This window comes from Cricetulus griseus, assembly GCF_003668045.3.
Source record: "Cricetulus griseus strain 17A/GY chromosome 1 unlocalized genomic scaffold, alternate assembly CriGri-PICRH-1.0 chr1_0, whole genome shotgun sequence".
In the NCBI taxonomy this organism is placed as follows: Eukaryota; Metazoa; Chordata; class Mammalia; order Rodentia; family Cricetidae; genus Cricetulus; species Cricetulus griseus.
In genome coordinates this window covers 129483923-129511408 of record NW_023276806.1, presented here as the reverse complement: position 1 = coordinate 129511408, position 27486 = coordinate 129483923, and the positions used below count along the sequence as shown (strand labels likewise).

General features: G+C 53.3%; 2 protein-coding genes across 10 annotated transcripts; one reads left to right on the top strand and one right to left on the bottom strand.

The window, feature by feature from the left end:
• Window positions 1-1877: 1877 nt before the first annotated feature.
• Ankrd52 (ankyrin repeat domain 52) lies at window positions 1878-21955 on the top strand. 2 transcript variants are annotated; one of them, XM_027392713.2, is made up of 28 exons: window positions 1878-2034; window positions 2358-2441; window positions 2893-2971; window positions 3158-3228; window positions 4232-4432; window positions 5516-5603; window positions 5775-5917; window positions 6192-6404; window positions 6636-6714; window positions 6976-7090; window positions 7296-7378; window positions 7461-7578; window positions 7768-7836; window positions 7972-8112; window positions 8190-8270; window positions 11641-11752; window positions 11928-11999; window positions 12821-13022; window positions 13242-13329; window positions 13442-13559; window positions 14329-14548; window positions 14689-14776; window positions 14867-14950; window positions 15038-15183; window positions 15408-15490; window positions 15673-15755; window positions 15931-16022; window positions 16426-16676. In XM_027392713.2, exons 1-28 carry the CDS (start codon window positions 2008-2010, stop codon window positions 16674-16676), a joined length of 3231 nt encoding a protein of 1076 aa, XP_027248514.1. In that variant the 5' UTR covers window positions 1878-2007. The 2 variants fall into 2 exon arrangements, with proteins under 2 accessions (XP_027248514.1, XP_027248513.1); XM_027392712.2 differs by having other exon boundaries at window positions 1911-2034; window positions 2310-2441; window positions 16426-21955.
• On the bottom strand, window positions 21912-27486 carry Slc39a5 (solute carrier family 39 member 5). Of its 8 annotated transcripts, none has more exons than XM_035450700.1 (13): window positions 27469-27486; window positions 27081-27370; window positions 26899-26981; window positions 25898-26250; window positions 25350-25533; window positions 24435-24597; window positions 24095-24264; window positions 23742-23882; window positions 23289-23382; window positions 23030-23200; window positions 22800-22880; window positions 22503-22693; window positions 21912-22176 (listed from the first exon to the last, which is right to left on the bottom strand). In XM_035450700.1, exons 4-13 carry the CDS (start codon window positions 26179-26181, stop codon window positions 22033-22035), a joined length of 1623 nt encoding a protein of 540 aa, XP_035306591.1. In that variant the 5' UTR covers window positions 26182-26250; window positions 26899-26981; window positions 27081-27370; window positions 27469-27486; the 3' UTR covers window positions 21912-22032. The 8 variants fall into 8 exon arrangements, with proteins under 8 accessions (XP_035306591.1, XP_035306592.1, XP_027248523.1 ...); XM_035450701.1 differs by having other exon boundaries at window positions 27285-27370; XM_027392722.2 differs by lacking the exon at window positions 27469-27486 and having other exon boundaries at window positions 27081-27140; window positions 27285-27374.

The window sequence follows — 27486 nt, the reverse complement described above, 5'->3', positions numbered from 1 at the left end:
GTTCGAGGCCAGCCTCGTCTCCAGAGCGAGTGCCAGGATAGGCTCCAAAGCTACACAGAGAAACCCTGTCTCAACCCCCCCCAAAAAAAAGCATGTACCACCACTGCCGGTGTGGGGCCCAGGTGTTGAACTCAGGTCCTTAGATTTGGCAACAAGTACCTTTACCTGCTGTTAAATAATTGTTACAGCTGGGAAGAGGTAGCACATGATTTTAATCCCAGCACTTAGAAGGCAGAGGCAGGCGGATCTCTGGGGGTTAGAGGCCAGCCTGTTTATATAGTGAGTTCCATGACAATCAGGGCTACAATTACATAGTGAGAACCTGTTTCAAAAAAAAGGGGGGGGAGGGAGAAGAAAGAAAGAAAAAAGAAAGAAAGAAAGAAAGAAAGAAAGAGGGGGGCTGGTCTACAGATTGTGTTACAGGACAGGCTTCAAAGCTACAGAGCAATCATATCTTGGAAAAAAGAAGAGGAGGAGGAAGAGGAGAAGGAGATAGAAAGAAGGGAAGGAAGGAAGAAAGAAAATTGCCTAGATCGAATCACCTGTCAGGGTGCATTTCTGTTCTTCTTTTCAATTTAACTTTAAAAACTTATTACATGTATGGATGTTTTACCTGCATAACTAGGTCTCCACCAAGTGCATACTTGGTGACCAGAGAGGCCAGAAGCCTACCAAATTATCTGGAATTGGAGTTATAAACGGCTCTGAGTTGCTATGTTGGTGGATGTTGGGAATTGAACCTGGGTCTTTGGGAAGGGTAGTCCCTGCTTTTAACTAGCTGAACTGCCTCTCCAACACTTTCTCGTTTGCTATTTGACAATTGAGTAGGAGGGCCCAGCCACTGTGGGTGGAACCATCCCTAGGCAGGTGGTCCTGGACCTGATAAGAAACTTAGATAAGCTTGAGCCTGCAAGCTGCACTCCTCTCCCGACTCTGCTTCTGCATACCAGTTTCTGTTTGAGTTTCTGCCCTAACATTCTTCGAAGAAGAACTGTACCCTGGAAGTGTAAGATGAAATTAAACCCTTTCCTCCCTTTAGGCGTTTTTGGTCAGTGTTATCATAGCAACAGAAAGGAAGAAAGCCGGGACTGTTCTTAAACTCACAGTCTTGCCTCAATTTTCAGAGTGCTGGAATTTGAGGCATGATTCGTGCCTGGCCTTGAATTATCTCTTATAAATTGTACCCTCTATCTATCAACTTTTCTTTCCCCCATTTCTTTCCGACTGGCTGTCTCTGACTGGCTGCCCCCCACCCATTAATTTCATTAATTTCATTAATGGGTGAGCCTTTTTACTGGGCGAGACAGTTACTACCCTAACCTGGCAGTGGGGTAACTATGGAGTTGGTGTCCCTTCTGTTGGTCTTAGAGGCCTTGGGTCCTGCTCTTTGTGGAGGCTTCCTGAAGCAGCAGACTTGCTTGGGATTTCTCTGCACAACTTAGCAATCTTGCTATTTTCTTTCTACCCTGCGAACACTCGCTCTGGGGCCATATGTGAGCCTCGCTCGGGTCGCCATACTTCGAGTTTGCCCTATCTGGGAGGACTTGAGGATGTGAGTGCGGTCGGGAGGCGTCTGCCCTGCTGGAGCTTCGTGACCCGGGTGGATTCCAGCCGGCAGTTTGTTCCTGAGTTCGGGAGTCACTGGGGGAAGCGAGACCCGAGTTCGTGCCATGGCCCTGCCGGGCACCTCTCGGGCCGCCGGGCTGCAGCGGCGAGCGCAGCGGAGGAGCCCGGGCCGCCCAGCTCGCCCTGGCGCCGCGGGGCGGGCGGAGGGAGCCGAGGCCTGGGCAGCCGCTTGTGCGGAGAGCGCCCTGAGGCCCGGCCCAGGCTCGCCGCCAGGGAGCGCTGCGGGCTCCCGCTCGCCCGCCCCCGGTAGGCGGGGCCGCCCTCTCCCCGCAGCCGCCGCCGCAGCCGCCGCCTGGGCCGCCCCGTGTCCCCGGTGGAGCCGCTGCCGCTGCCGCTGCCGCCGCCGCGCGAGCTCGATGCGGACGGAGCCTGGGCCGGGCCATGGGGATCCTCAGCATCACGGACCAGGTCAGCCCTCCTGCCCTTCCCCACGTCCTCTTCCCAGGGCCCGGCGCCGCCGCCACGCGAGCCCGGGGATGTGCGGCCTAGGCTGGGCCCGAGCCCGGGGTTCCCGCGGCTCCCGCCGCGCCCCACGCCGTGCTCCCCTCGGCGGAGCGGGTGTCCTTGGGGGCCTGGCGACCGGTGGGGGCACCGCAGGAATCCGCTGCAGCCAGGACCCCTGCGGCGGAGCCCCTCCAGCGACGCCCCCCTCCATCCAACCTGTGTGCTCCCCCACCTCCCAGTTCCGCTCTGGCTCGGGCCCGCTCCCTGAAAGCTGGCTCTCCCTGCAGCCGCCCCTGGTCCAGGCCATCTTTAGCCGAGATGTGGAGGAAGTGCGTTCTCTCCTCTCGCAGAAGGAGAACATCAATGTGCTGGTGAGTTGGGAGCAGCGGGGAGGATGGCGAGCCGGAATCCGGGCTCCGGTGTTCGGGACCCCTCCCCGCAAGTGGGGCGGCTCCGTTTCTCCTCCCGCTCCGATGAAACTGCAGCTCTTTCTACTCAGAAACGAGAGCCTACTCCGCATTTGAGGTTGGTCAGGCATGGAGCACCGACCAGAGGGTCTGGGGATACCCAGAAAAAAAAAAACGGTGTTCTCTTCTCAACCATCGGGGTCTGCAGCGCCCCCACCCCTCCGGGAAGAAGGAGTAGGTTTCTCGGTCGGTGGCCCTGACTCCACCCTCCCAGGATGCTGGCTTTTGAAACCACCCCCCCCCATGGGTATTTAAGACCCTGCAGAACCTAGAGGAAGGGATTGGGGGTTCTCATACTTGAACCGGGGTTCAGGGTAATTTCTCTCTGCAGCCGCTTCTCTTTCCTCTTTTCCAGGACCAAGAGAGGCGAACCCCATTGCATGCTGCTGCCTACGTAGGCGATGTCCCCATCCTCCAGTTGCTACTGATGTCAGGTAAAAGTGGGGAGCTGGAAAGGTGTGGCACCTAGGGAGGGGTGAAGTCTCTTCATAGCCAAGGATTGCTTGCTGGTGCTTGGTCCAGAAATGGCTCTCTGTCCATCAGGTCCCCCACTGCCATTACTGGTCCTCCCCCCCCCCACCCCCTCAAACCCAACAAAATAGGAAACTGTATCCACACAGGTGCTAATGTCAACGCTAAGGACACACTGTGGCTGACCCCTCTTCATCGTGCCGCTGCTTCCCGAAACGAGGTATGGACCCCCACCTCAATTCACCGTTTCAAAAAGGATGGGTTGAAAGGCTAGAGAAACTCAGCTCTCTGCCCTGCGGACTATTCTGCCCCACATAGGGAGGAGACCAGACTTTGGCCCCTCCTTCCTGCCCCTAGAACTGGCTGGAAAGGGGGGCTGAGTGCTGCCAGCTGATGTGACGTCAGAGAGAGCTTAACACTAGGCTGGCAGACTGCGGGGGCCCTGCTGCCAGGCCTGAGTGAGTCATCCCTCCCTGGGGGCCACCTTAAGTCTGGTCCCCCTTTGGGCATTAAGATTTCTCTTAGTGATGGGGTGGGCAGTAGTGGCTGTTGTGTCCTCGCCCCTCAAGCCACATTTAAGTTGACGCATAAGGGTCCAAACTCATTTGTGGAGTCTGTGCTATGGTGCCATCAACCTTGAAGAGAGGGAAAGATCCCTTCGTGGATCCTCCATCACTTCCTTAGCTCCAGCTCCTGGGGGGATGAGGGGGTGGTGTGGTGGTAGTGGCTGAGGCCAAGTAGAATGATGTGTGTAGTGTTTAAGAGGAGCATTTTAGCCTTGATTTTGGAGAGGATCCAGTATGTTTATTGGGGTATTAGACATGATTTTGGTGTGTATGGAAGGGCTAAAGGGAGGGTGTTTTTTTGTAATTAATCTAGTGGGAGCATTTGTTTTTCCTGGAAGTAGGCTTTTGGGGGGGTGGGGTGGGTGTTTTGAGTTTAACCTAGGGTTGGATGTATGTGGGAGTGAAGATTTTCAGGAGCTGGGTTGGAGAGTGATCGATGCCAGGTGGCTTGAGTAAGAGAGATCCTGTTTGTCTCAGCTAAGCAAAGATGTTTAAGCTTTCCTGAAATCAGGTTTGGAGACACTGGGTGGTGTAGAGGAAATGAAGAGACTGTGCTGGGAAGGCGGACCACGTGTGTGCTATGCCAACCCCTCCTGCTTCCTCTTACTTTACTTCCTGCTCTCCTTTTACCTTCTCTTGTCCTTTGCTCCTCCACAGAAGGTGCTGGGGCTGCTGCTGGCACATTCAGCTGATGTGAATGCCCGGGACAAGCTGTGGCAGACACCACTGCATGTGGCTGCTGCCAACCGGGCCACCAAGTGTGCTGAGGCTCTGGCACCCCTGTTGAGCAGCCTCAATGTGGCTGACAGGAGCGGACGCAGCGCTCTGCACCATGCAGTACACAGTGGGCATCTTGAGGTGAGGGGCTGTTCCAGTGTAGACACAGTCTCCCTTTCCCTTCCCTTTCTTTATGTGCTTCCTGGGGCAGGAGTAGCTTGGGTAGTCACACAAACATTTGGGCTCAGGCACCAACTGAAAGATTGTATTAGATTGAGGATTTGTGGCTTTTTTTTTTTTTTTTTTTTTTTTTTTTTTTGAGACAGGGTCTTACCACATATGCTTGGCTGGCCTGGCACTTGCTGTGAAGATTAGGCTAGGCTTGAACTTGAACTCACCTATGTCTACCTGCTTCTGCCTTCTGAGTGTTGGGATTCAAGATGTGCACTACCATCCCCAGCTTACACTTTTTATTGAGCATGTTACACATGCTTAGTAAGGGCTGCTCTTTCAACCCATAGATGATTGAAATGCTTTTGCCTCCTAGTATCGTCAATGGTAGGTGTTCAACTGCCCAAATATAGATCTACATCGCTCTTTTTACTTTTTATTTTGAGACAGCCTTGAACTTGTGACAGTCTTCCTGCCCGAGTACTAGTTATTGTGGGCATGTGCCATAAATACGTATCCTGAAATTCAACTTGGACTTCAGGAGGACCTTTTGAGAGTCCATGGGAATTTTTGTTTGTTTTTTGTTTTGTTTTGTTTTTTTCAAGACAGGGTTTTGATGTGTAGATCAAGCTGTCCTGGAACTCTAGACTCAGAGATCCTCCCGATTCTGCCTCTGGAGTGCTGAGATTAAAGGTGTGCACCACCACCACTTGGTGGGAATGTTTTTGTGTGTGTGTTTTTTTATGAAGAGAAGGTCCATGTTGTCCGGCACACTTCCAGAGGCTCCTAAGATGCTGAGAGTCAGCAGAGCATCCAAAGAGATCCTTAATTTCCTCTATCCAGTGTTATCTTTTGATTCCTGATCCCACTGTTCCTGCTGTTCCTTCCGATTGTTGTGTTCATGAACAGAGGCACTAGCCACTACCCCCCAGCACTGCAAACATGGAGCTAAAAGATACCAGGTTGCCTTTCTTTCAGGAAATCAACCACCTGTGCCCTTGGGGTAGGTTGAGGGCATGAACCTGTCTCTGTGTCTTTTATATACTCATATAGACGGTGAACCTGCTCCTCAACAAGGGAGCCAGCCTGAATGTCTGCGATAAAAAGGAGCGGCAGCCACTGCACTGGGCAGCTTTCCTAGGTGAGAGACTACAAGGAAAGGAGGAATTTCACTTTAGGATTCCCAGGGCAGGGAGATGAATCTGTGTGACCTTTGTGGAGAGGAGCCTTGAGGCCTGGGGGGCTAGGGGGCAGCTTTGGGTTCACCCTAGGTCTGCTTTTTTTTTTTTTAAATCCCCTCCTTTTCTTCTAGGGCATTTAGAGGTCCTGAAACTTCTGGCGGCACGTGGAGCAGACCTCAGCTGTAAAGACCGAAAGGGCTACGGGCTGCTCCACACAGCTGCAGCCAGTGGCCAGATTGAAGTGGTGAAGTACTTGCTCCGCATGGGGGCTGAGGTCAGAGCCATAGCACTGTCACTGGGCTTAGGACAGGGAGTCAGAGGTTAGAATCTGATACAGAGAGGGGAGTGCCGGAGCTATTGTTGTGGTTTCTGAAGGTTGGAGGGTATGATGGAAGGGTCTGATTAAGGCTTATGTTATATAATAGCATAATTTTGGATCAGAAACATGAAGGGGCAGACACAGTAGGATTTCTAGGGCTCTTAGGCTAATTGGCTGCTTCTAACTTTGTTTTAACTGATAATCCATACCCTCACCCCTGGAAATCCAGATCGATGAGCCCAACGCTTTTGGAAACACAGCTTTGCACATTGCTTGCTACCTGGGCCAGGATGCCGTGGCTATCGAACTGGTGAATGCAGGAGCCAATGTCAACCAGCCAAATGACAAGGGTTTCACCCCACTGCATGTGGCAGCTGTCTCCACCAATGGCGCTCTCTGCTTGGAGCTGTTGGTCAATAACGGGGCTGATGTCAACTACCAGGTACTTAAGAGGATAAGGTACATACAGATAGCTGTGGGGCTCCAGCCACATCCACGTAGTTCTGGGGGATTACCCACCCACGGGTCTTCTGGGGTGATTAGGTCTTACCAGGTTCTTGAGAATGTGGTTGGGTAACCATATAATATTTCCGTCTTGGTTGATATGTTCTTAAAAGAGGGAACAGGACAGTCTGTCTGCTTTACATTTAATAAACATCATGTGTTTCCACAGAGTAAAGAAGGAAAAAGCCCTCTCCACATGGCTGCCATCCATGGCCGTTTCACCCGCTCGCAGATCCTCATCCAGAATGGTATGGACTCGAGACTTTGTGCTCCCTTCCTCCAAGGGGACTGGTCCTTAGGAACCCCCTTCCCACCCCACCCCTGCCTTTCTTCTACTCAGAATAGATATTTGGAACTCTACCTTTTCCCAGTCTAAGGCTTCAAAAAAATGCATAGAGAATGCTTAATTCAATCCAACCTATTATAAATGGCACTTGAGTGATCACTAACTGGTATGGTGGACTTTAAGCCTAAGGTGTGCCTGGGTTGTGTGTGTATCTTTGTCTCAGGTAGCGAGATTGATTGTGCTGACAAATTTGGGAACACACCACTACATGTGGCTGCCCGCTACGGACACGAGCTGCTCATCAGCACTCTCATGACCAATGGCGCGGATACCGCCCGGTGAGACAGGGCCCTTGACCCACTTATGGGCCACATCAGGTCCTGCAATACTGTTCACATCAAACACAGAGGTCCTAAGATGCTTGTCAAAGGGAAGTTTGGGAACCCTCTTACCCTGACTAAGGTGGTGGTGGTGGGCCACAGAAAGGAGCGCTGTAACTTGTCATCCTTGGCCCAAGGGCTGAGTCCCTCAACTTCTTCCCAGGCGCGGCATCCACGACATGTTTCCCCTGCACTTAGCTGTTCTCTTTGGATTCTCTGACTGTTGCCGGAAGCTTCTTTCTTCAGGTATGTGCTGGCTGGCTGGGTGATGGGAAGGATGGTGGCTCAGGGCTCCCGGGTGCCATTTGTGGCTGGTGTGCTCCTCCAGGTCAGCTGTATAGCATTGTGTCTTCACTCAGCAATGAGCATGTACTTTCTGCTGGGTTTGACATCAACACACCTGACAACCTTGGCCGCACCTGTCTTCATGCTGCTGCTTCTGGAGGGTATGTCCTTTTTCTCCTAGGCCTTGTGAGCTGGGCCAGGGTGTGGTCCCCACTGTCTGCGGAGCTCTCTTTCCCTTGGACAGTGAACGTAGTCATGATAGAGACCTTGGAGTTCTGCCCTCTCAGCTTCTCCCTGTGTTGGTGGCCACGCTTCAAGGCTCTCACTCTTGCCCCCTGGTTTGCTTTTAGGAATGTTGAATGTCTTAATTTGCTGTTGAGCAGTGGAGCTGACTTGAGAAGGCGAGACAAGTTTGGAAGGCAAGTTAATGTGCAGAGCTGGTGTCTGGTTAGAGAGAGAATGGAGGGAGGAGGAGTGTTACCGTGTGCTCTTTTACTGTACATCTGTGGTGTTCATATCTGCCTCTTTCATCTGTTCTATAACATACTCTCCAGGACCCCACTGCACTATGCAGCTGCCAATGGTAGCTACCAGTGCGCAGTGACACTGGTGACGGCCGGGGCTGGCGTCAATGAGGCTGACTGTAAAGGCTGTTCCCCCCTTCACTATGCTGCTGCCTCTGACACCTACCGGAGGTGAGGCTCCTGCTGTGGCTGTTCTCCATCCCATCACCTCCTTGAGCTCTCCTAACCTTTCTGCTCTGTTACGCCAGAGCGGAACCCCACACTGCTTCCAGCCATGATGCTGAAGAGGATGAGCTGCTGAAGGAATCCCGCAGGAAGGAGGCCTTCTTGTGAGTATTGAAGGGGATGCTGGGATGTGCCTTCCCCACAGCACCACCCTGGCTCTTTTCTCCTCCCACCGCTGTGGCCAACACACCAGTGCTGCCATGTCAGTTAGCCAGCATTGTGGGGTGTGTCGGGAAAGACAGATATGAGATATAGCTCCTCTCAAGGAGCAGGGGCTTCTTTTTGTTTTGTTTTCTGAGAACAGGGCTCATCTGTGTAGCCTTGACTGTCCTGGAACTCGCTCTGTAGACCAGGCCGGCCTCAAACTCAGAGATCCACCTGCCCCTGCTGGAATTAAAGGCATGTGCCACCACTGCCCGACTTGAGCAGGGGTTCTTGAAACACTGGAAAAGCTACATACACTCGATGCTTAATTGAATGTTCACTCATGTTCTAAGTACTGAAGTTCTGGGGATTGATCCTGGAATGTTCTTTGTTCATTCTAAGTAGGCAGTATGCCACTGGGCCACCTCCTAACTGTACTAAAGGATAGAAGATGACTTAAACTGGGCGTGGTGGTGGTATACCATTATCCCTAGCACTTAGAGGCAGCGAGTTACAGGTCAGCCAGGACTATACAGCCAGACTTTCTCTCTCAAAAACAAAACAGATGAATTACTTCAGGGCTTTGGTGTGGGGAGTGGAGGGTGGATTTCATTGGTAGGGTACAGTGTTAAAACAGTTTCCAGCATCAAAACAACGTGACAACCAAACATTTTTGGGAATTTTTGCCTAGCGGGCAAAATTGTCCTTAGTTGAAAGCCACTGACATAAATGAATGGGGAAAATTGTGTTTCCATAAACTTCATTGCAAAGGGGGCTGGAGAGATGGCTCAGAGATTAAGAGCACAGACAGTTCTTCCAGAGGTCCTGAGTTCAATTTTTAGCAACCATATGGTAGCTCACAACCATCTGTAAACAGATCTGGTGCCCTCTTCTGGCTTGCAGGGATACATACAGGCAGAACACCATATACATAATAAATTAATTTTAAAAAACTTCATTAAAAAGGCCTAGTGGTATATACCTCTAATTCCAACACTTGGGAGGCAGAAGTGGAAAGATTATGTCTGGGAGTTCCAGGACAGCAAGGACTATGTATTGATTCCCTGTCTTAAAAACAAAATCTGGGCTGGGTGTTGGTGGCACACACCTTTAATCCCAGCACTTGGAAGGCAGAGGCAGGCGGATCTCTGTGAGTTCGAGGCCAGCCTGGTCTCCAGAGTGAGTGCCAGGATAGGTCCAAAGCTACACAGAGAAACCCTGTCTCGAAAAACCAAAAAAACAAAACAAAACAAAACAAAAAACCCAAAATCTGAAACACCTGGGTGTGGCTGATGGCACATGTCCATCATTCCAGTCCTTTCGAGGTGAGGAGGTGCAAGGAATAACGAAAGATCAGGATTCAAAGACAGCCTTGTTCCAGAGAGTTTGAGGCCAGCCATGAGCTACATGAGACCCTTCTCAGGGGGAAAACAAGCAGCTAGCTGTAGTCTCTTATGCTTGTAGTCCCTTATGCTTTAGTCCCTCACGCCTGTAGTCTGTCTCCAGTCTGCAGTTCTCAGGCCTGTAGTCTCCAGCTAGCACTTGGGTATCTGAGCAGGAGATGGCTGTGAGTTCCAGTACACCTCATGCTTTGTGAGATTCTGTCACAGAAAGCAAAAAATCCCACCTAAAAATAAAGTTTACAATGCCCACCAGCAGCAGCACTCAAGAGTCTGGGACAGGAGGATATAGTTCTAGGCCTGCCTGGACTATATAGCAAGATCACCTCTCAAGAGCAAGGTGATACAAAAAAAAGTGAATGTTTTCCTTCTGAAAACCAACTACCAGGCAGGGAGGCGAGACACTGGGCCTGGCTTGAGCATTTGAAACCTCAAAACCCACCCCCAGTAACATGCTTCCTCCAGGAAGGCCACACAAGACCCTGGCTTCTGAGCCTGATGACCTGAGTGTGGTCCCTGGGACCCATGTGGTGGCAGGAGAAACTGACTGTTGGAAGTTGCCCTGACTTCTGACACCCACATGTTTCTCTCTCTCTCACACACACCACGCACTTAAAAAACAATGAAATCATCTGTTGGGAAAATTGGTAAGAGGTGGTAATAGGAGATTATGAGATGCATGGAGGCTCTAAATATCCTCATGATTTTTCTGTAAATCTTAGACTTCAGAGATTTTAAAGAGCTGGTGATCATGGTACACACCTTTGATCCTAGTATTTGGGAGGCAGAGGCTGATCTGTTCAAGGCCAGCTTGGTCTATGTAGATACTTCCATGACAGCCAAGGCTATTAAATGAGCCCCATCTTAAAAAAAAGTTGGGCATAGTGTCACGGACCCTTTAACCCTAGTGCTCAGGAGATACAAGCAGGAAGTTCAGGGATTTAAGGTTGTTCTCTGTTAACAGTGTGAGTTTACAGTCAGCCTGGGCTACAAGAGACTCAAAAAAGCAGACAAGAAACCAGGCATGGTGATGCATGCCGTTAATCCCAGCACTCAGGGTGCAAAGGCAGGTGTATCTGGGTTTGAGATCAGCCTGGTCTGCATAGTGAGTGCCAGGACTACACAGAGAGACTTCAGAAAAAAAACACACACACACACACATTGAAGAGGCTAAGCTCTGTGATTTTGGAAAGGTTCTTTGTCCTCTGTTTAAATTTTCTCAACTCTAGTAGGGATAAAAAATTATGTAGCTTGCCAGGTGATGGTGGCACACGCCTTTAATCCCAGCAGTTGGGAGGCAGAGGCAGGCAGATCTGAGTTTGAGGCCAGCCTGGTCCACAGAGTTCCAGGACACCCAGGATCATTTCACAGAGAAACCCTGTCTTTAAAAAAAGGTATCTAGCTCTGAGAATAATTATGATAGTTAAATGGATATACATGAGATGCTTACTGTACAATAATGATACATGGTAAATGTTAGATGTCATTACTATTACAACTAAGGGAAATGAACACCAGCGAGTGGTACCAAGTAGAGAATGAACTGGCATGTTTAGAAGGCCTCAGAGCAGAAGAAACAGTACGGTCTGAATTTGTGATGAGTTGTACTTCAGCCATATGGGGAGAAGCAGGCCTATTCGGCAAGTCTCGGTATGCGTGAAGGCAGGAATCAACATGCTTACCGGCAGAAGGCTGTGAGCCAAGCATGGAAGGAGGGTCTGGAGGGTAAAGGACAGGGCTGGAGCTGATGTCCAGGTGGAGCCAGAACTGGGGTTGAAGAACGGACAGGCAGGATGTAGAGAACTTCCATAGACCAGAAGGAGGCCTGTAGAGCTCCCTGGCCCCTGGCCCCTGCCCCTGCCCCTCCCAGAGTTGCGCCTTCGCTGGGCCAGGACTACCCCTGCCTCACAGTCTATCCCTGGCTCCCCAGCTGTCTGGAGTTCTTATTGGATAATGGTGCAGACCCCTCCCTGCGGGACAGGCAGGGCTACACAGCTGTGCACTATGCAGCCGCCTACGGCAACAGACAGAACCTCGAACTGGTATGTATGGGGACCTGGCCTGGGGGAGGGGGCAGGAACAGGGCTGTAATCTGCCTTCAGGTTTATGATCACTAAACCAGGTAAAGTTGAATTGGGAGATTGAGTGTGGCAGGGGCCCACATGTGGGGAGTTCCAGAACCTCAGCATGGACTGACTTTGCTTTCCCTCATTGCAGCTCTTAGAGATGTCCTTTAACTGCCTGGAAGATGTGGAGAGCACTGTTCCAGTCAGCCCTTTGCACTTAGCTGTGAGTCCATCATCTTTTCCTTTTGCCTTCTTGTCCTCTCCTGGCTGTGCTAGCACTGTGACCCCATCCTTGCATCTGTAGTCTCTTAAAGAGTAACGCAAAGCTTTTTATTTAGTATGAATGCTTGTGTGTGTGTATACTGATGTGTGTGTACGGACATGCATGTACCATGGTGTGCATGTGAAGTTCTGAGGACAACTTCGTGGAGCTGATTTTCCCTCCTGTGAGCATATGTTTTTCATTCTGGGAGCTGCTTCCAAATTACCACCCAGAAACTTACATTAATTGTAAGTGCTTGGCCAATAGCTTAGGCTTATTACTAACTACCTCTTACATTTTAAGTTAATCCATATTCCTTGTTACACTGTGCCATGTGACAGTATCTTTATTAGCATGGCACATTCATATACTATGTCTGGATCTGGCTGGTGACCCCTGACTCTGCTCCGCCTTTCTCCTTCCCAGCATTGTCAGTTTGGCCTTCCTGTCTAACTTTATTCAGCTGTTCAGCTATTGGCCAGTCAGCTTCTTCATTAAACCAATCATAGTGACAAATCTTTGCAAAGTACAAAAGGATTGTTCCACAGCATTTCTGCCTGTATTTGGGCTCCAGGGATGGAGTCCAGGTCCTCAAGGCTTGAACAGCAGGATTTTTACCCACTGAGCCATCCTGCCAGCCCTGTGTCTGCATTCTCACTGAGATGTGGCAAGCAGATTCTCTGGAAGGAACCCATGGAGCTCGTGGTACTCGGAGCTTCCCGAGTCCCAGCAGCAGAGTAGGAAGAAGAATGTCTTTAACGTTGTGTGTTGGTTGCCCGCAGGCCTACAATGGTCACTGTGAAGCCCTGAAGACGCTGGCTGAGACGCTGGTGAATCTGGATGTAAGGGACCACAAGGGCCGCACTGCGCTCTTCCTGGCCACTGAGCGAGGCTCTACTGAGTGTGTGGAGGTGCTCACAGCCCATGGTGCCTCTGCCCTCATCAAGGAGCGTAAACGCAAGTGGACACCCCTACATGCTGCTGGTTAGTGGCCCCCGTCAAGCTACTGCCAGATCCCCCCCAACAGTTGGGTTGGGAGTGGGCTAAGGCGAGGATGGAAGCTTCCAGTCCCTGATCCATAGCTTCCTACCTAAAGCTTTCTTCTTGCCCTAGGCCTTCACAGAGCTCCAGTCCTTGAGTCCAGATCTGACCTGCCTTCTTCCCTCCTGACATTGTCCTGATAGGGGTTCCCTTTTCTTTCAGCTGCCTCTGGCCACACTGATTCCCTGCACTTGCTGATTGACAGTGGGGAGCGAGCTGACATCACAGATGTCATGGACGCCTATGGACAGTGAGTGTGTCCAAGAATATGTTTCTCCCCTTTGCCAGACATTCACCCTTTGTCCACTCTGTCTTCTCCACACAGAAGTGACGGCCCTCACCTTTCTCCTGCCGCTCTGTAGGACCCCACTGATGCTGGCCATTATGAATGGTCATGTGGACTGTGTACACCTGCTGCTAGAGAAGGGATCCACAGCTGATGCTGCTGACCTCCGGGGCCGCACCGCCCTCCATCGGGGGGTGAGTGGAAATAAGTTTGCTCGCAGACAGGCCTCGGGTGGGAGCACAGGATCCACCTGAATGGTCATCGGCGTCAGTAAGAGGAGATAGCATTTTGCTTCTGAGTCTTATTGGGCCTGTGTTTGCTCTGAGAGGAATGCCTCCCAGAGCATTCCTCTCAGAGCAAGAATACCCCTCCTTGGTAACATCATATTTCTCACAATACTCCGCCATTTGCTCAGACCACCTGGACTATGCTGGCTACCCATGTATCCTGTTGCTACTATCCTATCAGGGTTTGTTTCTTTTTTTTTTTTTAATAGACAGGATCTCACTGTGGAGTCCTGGCAGGCACTGAACTGACTGTAGGTCAAGCTGGCCTTGAACTCACAAGGTCTGGCTGCCTCTGGTTTCCAAGTGCTTGGGATTAAAGGCCTGCACCACCGTGTCCGGCAGATATTTTGCGAGGTCTCACTATATCACCCAGGCTGGTCCTCTACTCTTGGGCTCAAGTGATCCTCCAGCCTCAGCCTCTTCAGTAGCTGAGACTACAGGTTCTTTGATCCCACAGTCTCCTCACTCTCTAGTTGGTCTTTTGTTCCAAGAGCTTCAGAATTGACTCTGGCCATTGTGCCTGTCAGGAAAGTAGCTGCTGATCCCTGACACTGTAATTCTTGTAGAGATAAGGATGGATTCTTGGAAGTAGTTCTTGCTCCTGGGCCAGCCCCCAGCAGCTAGCCACTGGGAGAAGAGTGGCTTCTCACTGCTTTCACCTCTGTGTGCCCTGCAGGCAGTGACTGGCTGTGAGGACTGCCTGGCTGCCCTGCTGGACCATGATGCATTTGTGCTGTGCCGAGACTTTAAGGGCCGCACCCCTATTCACCTGGCCTCAGCCTGTGGCCATACTGCAGTGCTGCGGACTCTGCTGCAGGCTGCCCTTTCCACAGACCCCCTAGATGCCGGTGTCGATTACAGCGGATACTCGCCCATGCACTGGGCCTCCTACACTGGTACTAGTGGGGCCTCTGGCAGGCACAGGGATGTGTGTTGTAGGAAGGGAGCTGGAAGTAGATTGGAGGGCCAGAGACCGGACAGGACAGACCGAGGGCTGTGCCATTTCTCACCCTCACTATACTCTTCCTCATGCCAGGACATGAAGATTGTCTGGAGTTGTTACTTGAACACAGCCCATTCTCATACTTGGAGGGAAACCCCTTCACCCCTTTGCACTGTGCAGTGTAAGTGCCTTCTCAGGATGAGACCCTGGGCTGAGGGCGGGGGAGTCCCTCAAGTTTTGTGCTTCTGATGACCCCACCTCCCCATGACAGAATTAATAACCAGGACAGCACCACAGAGATGCTGCTGGGAGCCCTGGGTGCCAAGATTGTGAACAGCCGAGACGCCAAAGGACGGTGAGTGTGACAGCAAGCCTCTGGCTTTGCTTTCTGCCAAAGAGAAGAGCGTTCCCTGTTTCACTCTACTCTGCCCATCCCCTCCAGGACCCCCCTTCACGCCGCTGCCTTCGCGGACAATGTCTCTGGGCTCCGGATGCTGTTGCAGCATCAAGCTGAAGTGAATGCCACTGACCACACTGGCCGCACTGCGCTCATGACGGCAGCCGAGAATGGGCAGACCGCTGCTGTGGGTGTGTAGGGGCCACCATGGCAGGGAGCCCTGGCTGCTAATGGCATGGGCCAGCCCATCCTGCAGGGCATATGGGGACCTGGGGTTCATAATGCAAGAGGATGTTTCTGGGTGTTCCACCTTCTATGACTGGGACACAAAGTCCCTGCAGAGTGCAGACAAGGGAGGTGAGTAGGATGGATGCTGTTCTGGAGGAAGTCACCAGTCTGTCCGTTCCCTTTGTAGAATTTCTGCTGTATCGAGGGAAGGCAGACTTGACTGTGCTGGACGAGAACAAGAACACTGCCCTGCACTTGGCTTGTAGCAAGGTATCTTAAAGTAGGCTCAGTGACATGGGGGACTTGGTTGCAGGGTAGACTGCAGCAGAAGTCAGGGTCCGTGTCCCGTGTCCGTCCGTCCGTCCGTTTTCCCCCCCCCCCCGCCTGTCCCTGCCCTGTTGTCTGTTAGGGTTCTCCTCTACAGGTGTCCACTTTCTGTTCCTCTTCCTTAGGGCCACGAGAAATGTGCCCTCATGATCCTGGCAGAAACCCAAGACCTTGGCCTTATCAATGCTACTAACAGTGCACTGCAGATGTGAGTACTGGGGGAGGGGCTCCTGGCTGGGGGAGGCAGGTGGTGAAGAAAGCAACCTATGCTCCAGGGGCTCCCTGGAGCTCACAGTATCTGTTCAGTGTCCTTGTCACCCACCTTGGAGTGGCAAGGCAGCCTGGCATCCTGCTCAGTGTCCTTTCTTTGTTTTCCTTCTAAGGCCACTCCACATTGCTGCCCGGAACGGCCTAGCTTCTGTGGTGCAGGCCCTGCTGAGTCGTGGGGCCACAGTGCTGGCTGTTGATGAAGAAGGTGGGTGGGGTCCAGAACCCCACACCTCTCTTAGGTTTGGGGTCAGGGACATTCTTCAGGAGGTGACTTCTTAACCTTGCTATAAATGAGATTTTCTTCCCAGGGGACCTCTTGAGAGCAGGGACCCAGTATTCTAAGTCTCACAGGCACATTTGATGGAGCTAGATGCATCTGGCAGGGTCAGGGTGCATGCCCCCACCCCCCACTCCAGTCCATCATCCCTGCAGTCAGAATTTGCCCTGCAGTCAGAATTTGCCATGGACTCATGGGCCCTTGCCTGACCTCAATGGGTGCTTGTCCCCTTTGGTGTACCCCTCCATAGCCCAGAGAGCTCAGGACCTGGGAGGAGTGGGGGGCTTGGGGCACAGCACCCTGAGTCTTTGTTTCCCCCCTTGGCCCACAGGTCACACCCCAGCACTGGCCTGTGCTCCCAACAAAGATGTGGCAGACTGCCTGGCCTTGATCCTTTCCACCATGAAGCCTTTCCCACCCAAGGACGCCGTCAGCCCTTTCAGCTTCAGCCTGCTCAAGAACTGCGGCATTGCAGCCGCCAAGACGGTGGGTGGCTGTGGCGCCCTGCCGCACGGGGCCTCCTGTCCCTACAGCCAGGAGCGGCATGGTGCCATTGGGTTAGATGGCTGCTACTCTGAGTAGCCCCCTCCAGTGTCCCTCTCCCTGCCGGTGGCTTGATATCTTATTCTATTTATTTAGAAAAAAAGTCTAAACATTTAGGGCACTTTAAAGGAGAACACGACTGGGGGTGGGGCAGAGGTGGGGAGGGTAGCACTGGGGAGCAGCTGCTCACCCCTTTGCCACACTGTCCTGGCCTGGCAGAGGTCTGGGGCCCGCAGGGAGCACCCCAGGCTCTTGGTACCCCCCAGGGCAACCCCTTCTGCCAAGTGTCCCAAAATGATTGCTAAATGCCTGGCTCCCCCCTCTTTGACTCCATCTCTGTTTCCCCTGTTTGCTGCCAGCTCCCCTAACTCTTCCCTCTGACTCTCCGGTGTCCCCCTCCCTTTGCCCCTGCTGCCAGGCAGACCCCTCCTCCTCTTCCATACCCATCACTGCCTCCCCGCTTGGCCCCTCCATCCCTGCAGCAGTGAGAAGCCTTAATTTCTGGTACTGTGTGAGCACTCTGGGGGCGTCCCCCTCCCCCTTCAGGGGCAGCTAGAGGATGAGGGGGGAGGGTATTTAGCACTGGGGCCTAGAGCTTCCCCCCATATCCTATCACCCCTAAAATTCAAATGCAGACACTTGAAGCAGCAACTACTGAACCTGGCCCTTACCCCGCACTCTCCCCTGGCTCCTTATGTGCAAACCAAGGGCTGCTTCTGCCCCCACAGCCTGCTCCTGTCCCCCACTTCTAGCCTGGCCCCCAACCACGCACTTTAACCTTGCTTCTTTTAACTTCTTTTTGGGGAGGGGAGCCTGTGGCCATTCCCTCCTTGGCTCTCATCTCCCTGAACTCTGAGGCTTGTCATGAATTTTTAAGTAAGCATTTTATTCTTTAGGGGAAGAAACAAATTAATATCCTGCCCATTTCAAAACTATAGCCCTAGTATGTCCTCTGTGTTTCAGGTGTGTGTTTGCATGTGAGTGGAGGTAGGGAATGTGTTCTTCCTTCTGTGTCCTTCAATCCCAGAGTTCCTCCATGCCCCCTGTCTGTCTCCACTTTCTGTCATGTCCGAGAGTATCCACTGCCCCAGTCACTCCTGATATGAAGCCAAAGATGGTGGGAACAGCAGGGGCAGTGTAGGGACTGCTTGTTGGGGAAGCCAGGCCTTCCTCCAGTGGGAGCAAAGATGGACACTGAGGCTCAGTCCCTGCCTTCTCAGCATGGGGAGAGATGGGTTTGAGCAGGCGCTGCACTGATAGATTCCTGGAATGTACCTGAGAAGCCAAACTGGGTTGGAGTGAGGAGGGGCAGTGTTCTCTTTAAATGTAGCATTGCATCTGGCCCTGGTCCCTTCAGACGCCCTGTCCACCCATCTCCTTGGTGAGCCTCTGCACAGTTGGACTCAGTCCCAAAACCCAGTGTCCCTTCCTCACACGCAATACCTCAGCCAGGGGCCAAGACACAGAACTTGAATAGAGGTCCTGCCCTCTCTACCCCACAGTGCACCCTCGCCCAGTTTGGCTGCCATCAGTATTGCCCCCTGAGAACTGAGAACTGGATGGGCTTCGTTTACACAGTACAGGGGTCCCTCCCAGGGATCCCTCCACCTCCTTCCCCTACCCAAGCTCGCTCTACTCTCATTACCCGTTTTTCAGTTGTGTCCCTTGAATGTCTCGCCACCCTTGCCCAGGGTGAGCTGAGGGGAGAAGGGCTGTCCCAGGGAGCCTTTCCTCCCCACAGATACCCTGCACCATACCTCACGCTGGTTCCCAGAAGCCTGGGGTGTTTGACTTTCCTTTCTGTGGTCCTGTTTATCTCTGTGTCTTTCTGCCCCTACCCCTCAGATCCTAAACCATTTCAAAGCTTCCACATGACCATTATTTGGTGAGAAGGATTGTGCAGCTTTTAGTTTTTATTTTTGTTTTCAAAGCCAAAGGGCCTTGCAGTGCCCCTCTTGCCCGCAACCCTTCATGCCCTCTCCTTCCCTATACGACAATCAATGTGACCTCTCTTAAGGGCTGCCGCCCCCACCCCACCCCCACCCCGCTGGTTCTGCATAGCTTGCTCCCTAACTTCAGTTCTCTCTCCTAAAATCTTCCCATTTCACCCCCCTCCCTCTCATCTTGGTGCTGGGAATTAGGTGGTGGGGGGCATGGGGAGCAGGGAAATGGTTGCCCCAGGGATGACTTGGGGTATCAGTCGTGTTCTCCTTTATCAATGCTTGACCGTGACAGAGGAATCCGACTCAGCGTTTGTCGGGGGTGGGGCCCATTGTTTTGTTTTGCTAGATGAGATTTCTGGTGGTTGTCTGTTCCCTGTTGTCCTGGGCACATTGTCAGCAGTGCTGGGAATATTGACAGGGAGCCCTCTGTCCCTCCTCATGTGGCTATGAGGAGGCCTGGAGGGCGAGCAGCCTCCACTCCTTATGCCAAAGGAAATCCCGCACCCCACCCTGGGCTCCCCAGCCCCTAGTGTTTTTTGAAGCATTTTGACCATTCTCATGGCCACTGCATATTTATTTTAATGTTAAGATTTTTTTTAAACCTCTTTGACTTAAACGGGTGTGGAGAAGTAAAACAGGCAGAATATGCCCCCCAATCTTAAGCGGGGGTTGGGAGGGGAGGGAGCATCTCCTGCCCTCCCCTTCTCTCCCCTCCCCTCTCCCCACCACAGCTCAAAAGCACTTGCTTCAAGTAATAAGCACTTTTGTGAAAAGGCCTATTTCAAGTTAGGACCCTGGGGACAGCCCTAGGTCCCAGCAAAGGAGACAGAGCGAGGGCTACATAGGAGACAGGGAAACAGACATGGGAATCAGAGGACGACATGAGAAGAGCCAGTTTTTAGTTTCTGATTTTAGGGGGTGTTTCTGATTGGGCGGTGGCTATTGTAGGGTTGTGTACCATCCTTCAGAAAAACAAATGGCACAAACTGTGGGTCCCAGGATGGACCAACAGACCCAGGTCACTGCCACTGTCCAACTGAGACTCTAAGACTGGTGGGCCACCTCCCCCACCCCATGGCCCCCTGAGCCATAGGACTGCTGAAAACCACTGAATGTACAGCCCAGGTTGGGGTGGGGAGTAGCCCCTGGGGGAGGGGGCTTCTCCTTTTGTTTGGTGCTGTGGGGGGTGGGAGACATGAGACTGAGGGACTGCCACCCCATGTAGACATGTGTTCCTTGGGGTGGAGGGGCTGAGGAGGGCCGCCTCCCTCTCTAACCCCAGCCATGGCCCCTCTTCCTTCCTCACCCCTATCCGTTTTGACTGTAAGTCCAGCTCACCTTTGCCTTCAATATGTAACCAAAGGAAAACTCAATACTGTTTCCACCGCTGTCTGCCCACCCAAGCACCTTCCTCCTCCCTGGATGAGAGGGGAGAAGAGGCTGGAGGTGGGGACGGTGGGGCCGGAGTGAATGGTTCTACAACTGTACCCCCAAAACCCTCCCTATGGTCTTGGAAGGGGTCCCCAGGGGCGGGGTGGGCCAGGCTGGCAGGCTGGGAGTGTGCACGCACGTGCGCGCGCACTGTATCTTATGCACAGGAGCGTTTCTCTGTGAAATGACTCCGCTAACTGTGCTCCAGCGGGCAGGCCCCTTCCTTCTTCCCACTCAGCCGCTCCTCACCCTGTCCCACACCCAGCGCTCATTCCCCGCCCCCTTCCCCTCTCCCACCGCAAAGGAAAATAGCCTTACAGACCCTAGCCCAGAAGCCCTGCTCCTGGGGCAGGCCAAGTCTGAACCCTACTGTGGGGGAAGGGGCGGGGGAGCAAAGCAGCCTCTTCCCTTCTGTGTGGCTCCAACCCTCGGGCCTTAACCCAGCTTGGGCAAGGACAGAGGTGCGGGGTCTTTGAGGACCAAGCCCAGTGGTCGGGGAAGAGGGAGGTAGAGAAAGAAGGGTCTGACTTGGGGACCCCTCCTCCCAGCCCAACCCCTGTAGAGAAGCGACCAAATTCCCAGAGATGGGAGGGAGTTGGGGTGGGGAGGGTCTGCTCTTTGAATTACTTGAAGGTACTGACTCCGAGGCTGCTGTTGCCCACGTAGGTGTGAGGGGGACACTGTCACTGCATTTGGGAGGGCAGAGGATGGCGGGTGACGAGAGGACCCACCCTTGGCCCTCGCTCACTCCTGTTAGGCCCTTTCCCTGGGCCCTCCTGTCCCCACCCTCACTCTGGGCGCCCCTCCAGTTGCACTAAAGTAGCTGTTGTGCCAGTCTTACCCATGCCAGGGTGGGGTCTCTGCTTCCAGTCCTTCCTACCGCCTCTGCTCCTACCCTGGACAATCTTGTTCACTCGTATTCCTGGATAGCTCAGCTTCGTGTGCGTGGGTGTGTGGGTGTGTGTGTATGGTGGGTGGGTGTGTGTGTGTGTGTGTGTGTGTATGTTTCGGGGGTGGGTGGGTTTGGCTGGAGTGGGTCTGGCAGGGGTTTGGGAAGGGCTAGGGGAAAGATGGAGGACGGTATCTCCTACCCCCTTCCCCAACTCCAAGCCGCAGAAGCCTGGGAGGGAGGGTACCTACTCTCGCTGCCGTGTGTCTTGCAGATGTGCCAAAATAGGGGTGGGTGGGAGGGAGGGGAGGGTGCCTGGCAGAGCAGCCCCAGGGTGGCTCTCTCAAAGCAATACAGTTCCCCTGCTGGGGAACAGCAAGACAGGGGAGAGGGTTGGGTGGGGACCTGGGGTTCCCATGTACAGCTGTGTATATTCAGGGGTGTTCTGTCTGGTACCCACTGTGGGCATCTATGTGTGTGAGCCTCCCCTTCCCCATGCCCTGCATGACCTGTGATGCTGCAGATACCACCGTCCTGTGTGCAGGTGTGTTGGGGGGCACGGAGGGGCATGTCCCATGTCCTGTTGCACCCTCCACCCTGTGACCCATGTACTCGGTTGTAGGAAGTAAAGAGAACTGAGCACAACTCACTGGATTCTAGTTGAATCTTTCTCTAAGCAATTTTCCCACTCTGGCCCTGCTCCCTACCCTCAATCCACCTGTGGTGCTAGTGTTGGGGTCAGGGGTGTTTAATGCTGGCAGGCAGCAATAAAGCCCAGATACCTGCACCCCAGGGTGCTGAGGGCAGCAGAAAAAAAGGGGGACCTTGGTGCATTTGCCCTGCCCCTCCCCCTCCTACCTGGGCTAAAGCACAATGCTATCTATCCCTGAAGACTGACGCACCCCACATCCTCCAGGCCCCCACTCTTGTCCTCCCCCAACCTGCTTTGAGCCCTCCCACCACACCCCGGTTTTCTATGCTGTTTTGGTGCAAGTACAACTGTCGTAGTCATGGCTTTGGGACGGGTTCTGTTTATTAAAGTCCTATTGCTCCTACTGGCCCTGTGTCCCGCCTCCGTTCCTGTGGTTGGGGGGAAGGAAGGGCAGCCTGGATCCTTTGCCACTGGCCCCCATCAGCTATCAGGAACCATGGGCAGTAGCTGTTCCTCCAGCAGGGCTATAGTAAGCATGAGGCTGCCCCCCAGCAGTAGCCCCAGCCCCTGCAGGAACACATGGAGCACAGGCAGGGGCTCCGGAGGACGCAGCAGGACTGGTAGCTGGAAGGAAAGGAGACTGTCAGCAGGACTCTGCTCTTACCTATGGCACTTATTTGTTTACTTCTTCTGAGGCAAGAGCTCACTGTCTAGCCCTGCTGGCCTGCAGCCCTCTGTGTAGACCAGGTTGACCTCGAACTCTGCTCCTTCCTGAGCAATGGGATTGAAGGTGTATGCCACCAAGCTTGCCCCATCCTGTGCCCCCCCACCTTCGGATACTTTTTTTCTGGTGGGGCCATGGGCCGCTACTCTCCAGACCTAGAGATGGAGATGGACAGACTGGCACTTCCCTCTCCTCCACACCCCCCTGCCCATCCCCCATCTCTCACCATATCCACAAGGGCCACATAGAGGAAGACCCCAGCCGTGACCCCAAACACCCAGGGAGTGAGGGGAACAGGGCCCAAGCTGAGCCCCACCCCGAGGGCTGCACCCCCCAGTCCCAGGACTCCAGAAACAAGGCTTAGCAGCAGCAACCTCCGGAATGACAGCCCTGCCTGAAGCAGCATGGCAAAGTCACCTGTTTGGGGGGACAAAGGACAGGAGGGTGAATCGGAGCTGCCCCTCACTTTGTCCTCAGAGGCCTCCTTTCTGGAGCCCACCTACCCTGTGTTTGCCATTCCTACCCAGTTCATGGGGCAGCTCGTGGCAGAAGACTGCTAGGGTGGTGCTGAGGCCACTGGAGAAGCCGTCAGAGAAGGCGGCACCTGGCATCAGAATCAAAGGCTGTTCTTGAAGAAAGTTGGAAGTTGCTCTCTGCTCCATCTCTCACCTCTCCCACCTTCCTGGCAGCTCTCCCGTCCCTGCTGGTTCAAAGCCCTGCCTCCCACCTCCGCTCCCGTGGGTGGCCTCAAACCTAGTGCAAGCCCATCAGTGAAGTTGTGAAGGCTATCTCCCAGGAGAACCATCCATGCGATACTAGGACTGCTGCCACCCCGATGCTCGTGACTGTGGCCTCGGTGCCTAGGAGCGGCTGGAGCTGGTGGGGACTGGCTGTTCTCTCCCTGGCCCTGAACCTCTGGTTCTGCTGTGAGAAGACCAGGACAAGTGTCGGGTAACTGCAAGTGGGAACTACAGGCTAGTTCCTTAGTGTACTTATTTTCTCCTCTAGTCACCTGAAGTTGCCTGTAGGGGTCGAAGGACCATCCCACTGCCGTCCTCTGGGTCAGGGTTTGGTTCTCCAAGATCCCTTTTGTTCCTGCAGCATCTCTGAAATGGGAGGGCATCCCTCCTGGTGGAGGAGGCAGCAGGGCCAGGGACTAAGGGGAGACCAGGCCAGCAGCTGGGAAAATGAACACCTGGTTCCACTTTCTAGCACCTGGAGAATGTTTTTTTTGACCTATGCCCGTTCCCAGGTTGGCATTTCCTTATGTTTAATGTTAGGAACTGCAGAAAAGAAGCCATTTGGCCACAAGTCCTGGGTCTATGCTAAGAGGCCCATGCCCACTCAGTAGCAGACAAGTCCTGTGTAATTGGCCAAGCAGCCAAGGTCCAGAAACACACGGTGCCCCTCATTTCCTGGCCTGGCTAGGATTCTGGGTTTGGTAGAAGAAAAGGGTGTCACTCACTGGCCTGAGCCTTCTGTGCCGCACAAGTCCTAGCATGTTTTCTAGCACGAAGAGCAGGAAGAGGCCACCAAGCACTGATAGCCCTGGACCCAGATCCTCCTCTGGTTGCTCACTATGTCTTGTGTGTTGCCCTCCTTGTGCCTGTCAGAAAGTAGATCAGAGCAGACCCTGGAAACCCCTACCCCCAACAGCATCCCCTTCTCCCAGTGAAGGCAGCTGTGACTGAAGCCAGAGGTGAGGGTTTAGGATGTGGGAGCAGATAGAGAGTGGCAAGGGGTCTGTGGCTAGGAACACAGGGATCCATGGAGGCTAGCTGCCACGGGATCAGGGTATGAAGATGGAGCTTCACATACGTGGGGCAGCAGGTGTAGCAATGCGTCTCCACAAAGGGTGCCCACGGCCAGGGCCCCTAGGAAGCCTAGCACCGGCCGTAACACACGAGGTCCCAGGAGCCTCAGCAGCAGCAGGGAGAGGGGAGCAGGGAGGCTGAGCAGCAGGACTGCCAGGGCACTATGAAGCAGGGCTGGGAAGGAAAAATAGTGAGGCTAATGTTAGGCCAGGACTAGCCCAGAGGCACTATGTGGGCAGAGATACACTAAAGGGACATTGGACCCCAGTGAGCCCCCTTCCTCAGCAAGAGACCCCCCTCCCTACCAGGATGCAGGGTGTTGCCCCCCCTTCTCATTCACTGACCAGACAGTACGTCTCCTGGAGGTGCTGGAGCTGGGGTTTTGATGCAGACACGGCTGTCAATCTGGTAAAGCAGGGCTGGACATAGCAGAGCAAACTGACGAGGGGTCAGAGGAGCAACAGGGTTGAGGCCAAAATTGACCAGCAGCTGGGAACCATTCAGACACTGAGATTGAGGAGAGGATGGTGTGTTAGGGAGTCACAGTGAACTACAGCCCAGATCTCAACATCTGTTCTCCATGGAGTCCCAGTTCTCTCTTAGGGTCCCCTTGGCTCACACTGACATGTGCATTAGAGCCGGGGATAAGGGGACTCAATGTGTGTTAATCACTGGTGAATATTCAGTCTGTTGTAAGTATTCAGTGTGAATTTCTCAGTTTTCTAGTGACTACTGCTGTCATTTCCCTCTCATGCCCTGGAAATCTCTTTGTTTTAGTGATGGAGCTGTTTTGGCAGCTAGACTAGAGCCCTCCATACCATAATCCTAGAAGGGAAAGAATCTGACAGGCTGTCTGTCTTTTGTCAACATCCCTGTCATGTATTGATCCAGCCTAGGCTGGAATGCCCCTTCTGATGCGCCATGTCAACCAATCTCAGGACCTGACAGCTTTGTCTGCTGCCTTCCTGTGGATGCAAAACAAGGAAAAATGGTGACTTTTTCTAGATAGACAGCGTCGTCTCCAGGACACCTCTTCACATAACCATCCTAAGATACTTCTCTGAACTGTGTGTTAAGTTTGGCTCCTGAGTTTGGTCAGCCTGCACTAAAGCCAAAGGAGTTATCTTTCACTATTAGAATAACATATCTAATACTAACTAACTATTCAGTTACTGCCTCTTCAGTTACTGCCTCTTCAAATACTTTGGGCCACCTAGTGCAATGGCTCCTGCTCCCTCTCTAGAGACCATCAGACTTACATCTTCATTCAGATGGTCAGCCAACGAATGGTCCAGCAGCAGAAGTCTGTGAAAGAGGTCTAGGCCTGAGGGCCCTGGCTCATGGGGCAGATCGGGGGCCTTTGACTCCTCCAGTTCACCCCAGCCTGAAGGACCCAGAGGCATTCCTGCCCAGACATTCACACTCAGCTCCGGTTCCTGGGGCCTAGATCAGATGAATTAAGAGTCGGACTCACTCAAGTTCCCAGGCACCTGCCCTGAGTCTGGTGAAGGGACAGCCTAGGGTGGGTAGCTGTGGGTCTGGGGGGAGAAGCCAGAAGGCCTCCACATTGAAAGCCAAGTCAGCCTGGAGACGTGCATATCAAGACCAAGGCTTTTGAGGACCCAAGGATCTGGAGATGGGAGAATTAAAAGTCAATAGAGGTAAGCCAGACTTTGCAGGACACTGAGCAGCTGGGGCCTAGAGGACTTGTCATTCATTTCAAGAAGCCAGCACTAGGCAACTAGAGAGTTAGCACTGAGTGGAGCTGGGAAATGTGACCTTTGGGGGTTGAAAGAGAGATGAATACCTGTGTGTGAAATTGTCGCCACTTGGGGGTGCAGCTCTCCCAGTTGGAGGCTCATGGTGTCCCAGGCGAAGCCCCTGAACTCGGCCCAGCCCTAGGCTGTGGAGAAGCCGAGCCAGGCCCCCTGCAGTCAGTGTCCCGTTCTCTCCATACAGGCCAAACAGCTGGGCTAGGTAGTGGTTCTGTTCCTGTTCAGCTGGGCCCAGGCTGGGGACTGAGCCTCCTACCCAGCCCAAGACCACCCCCACACACAAGCCAGCCAACAGACGGCGCACTGGGGGCCCCATCACTGGGGTGTGGGTTAGGGCCTCTGGTTCTGACTTCTATTTTCCTTGGAACATCCTGAGGATTGTGTCCTAGAACAAGGAGGGGGGTGTTGGGGTCAGGTCAGGGATTCTGCCCTTCAGCTCAGGGCGGTCATATACCCTTGATGTAGCTTAATCTGAGACTGCCTCTGTCCCTCCCCTCTGCCTTCTGCAGCAGCTTCCTGACCCAGAGTTCTCCCTGCATGTGGTCCAAAGTGGGCTAACATCTTGGGTTCCCTAGACCCACCTCTCACTTTGCTCCAGCTCCCTATTCCCCCGTAATATCCAGGGCCTCACCCCTACTGGCAATGTGAGAGATGTTACCGCAGGTCCCTGGAAGGCCTCACTGTGGCCCTTAAGAGATTCCTGAGTCAGGAGTTCAGCCTTCAGATGCAATGGAAGCCACGTCCCATACAGGACTGAAATGGATAGGTTTCCCCTTCCCATTGGCTTTGGGGCGGAGCCGGGGGCGGGGCAAGTGTGGGAAGGTTCATATAGGAGTTAATGGTTCACTGGTCTCTGGGATGGGGGGGTCAAAAGTCAGTCTCTGCTAGGCCCTGTCTGGGGAGGGGCCACCCTCTGCCCTGGGGAAGCCACATGGTTAAGAACCTGTGCTCAGTTTCTTTCCTCTTAAATATTTTATAACCCATTCGGTACCCCCCCCTCCCCCAGTCTTCTGAATATCCACTCCCCGAGTACCTTACATCTGGTACTGAGCTGCTTCATCTGCTTCCAACCCCATCCCCACACTCCCTGGAAAGCTGAACCAAGGTGTCCCTAAACTGGGGGGGTGGGGTGAGGGGGGGAGAGCAGGGGAAGAGGCAGATAAGTAGCAATCCCAGACACATTCAGCAAAGAAGCTGTTCTTAGCAGTCCCTCACCCTGGGAAGCAGAAGAGAGAGCAATTTCCCACTCCAGCAAGCAGTAACTATCAGCACTCTCTGTAATCAATGAACAACAAAGGGGAAGAGGCCCTGTTGAGGAAAAGGCGCCAGAACAGGCTCCCCTGACACCTGACCTGGCTTAAGGTTGGGGATCAAAGTCTGATTAGGGTGATTGGTTCAGGGGTTTGGGGTTGGCATTACCTGACAGCAGGACGGGAGACAGAAAGGACACCCAGAGGAAGGGGCACCCAGCCTTCTTGTGGCAGGCAAGGCTGGACAAGGGTCACCTGCAGGGAGGGGGCAGGGGAGGGACACTACCTTAAAGGGGCAGGCTTGCATTGCCCAAGGCCTCCTTGCCTGGGCACCACACTCCCTAACTGCATACCTGCTAACCTCCATTCCT

What these genes read in the sequence shown, in the direction of transcription:
- Ankrd52 (XM_027392712.2), top strand. Translation starts at nt 2,008, where the DNA reads ATGGGGATCCTCAGCATCACGGACCAG. An exon ending in GGGCTGATGTCAACTACCAG is followed by an intron (nt 6,405 to 6,635) that starts GTACTTAAGAGG and finishes GTGTTTCCACAG; the next exon opens with AGTAAAGAAGGAAAAAGCCC. An exon ending in CATGCTGCTGCTTCTGGAGG is followed by an intron (nt 7,579 to 7,767) that starts GTATGTCCTTTT and finishes GTTTGCTTTTAG; the next exon opens with GAATGTTGAATGTCTTAATT.
- Slc39a5 (XM_035450700.1), bottom strand. Translation starts at nt 26,181, where the DNA reads ATGGGGCCCCCAGTGCGCCGTCTGTTGGCTGGCTTGTGTGTGGGGGTG. An exon ending in TGCTACACCTGCTGCCCCAC is followed by an intron (nt 23,883 to 24,094) that starts GTATGTGAAGCT and finishes ACTTTCTGACAG; the next exon opens with GCACAAGGAGGGCAACACAC. An exon ending in ATGTGGCCCTTGTGGATATG is followed by an intron (nt 22,177 to 22,502) that starts GTGAGAGATGGG and finishes CTTTCCTTCCAG; the next exon opens with CTACCAGTCCTGCTGCGTCC.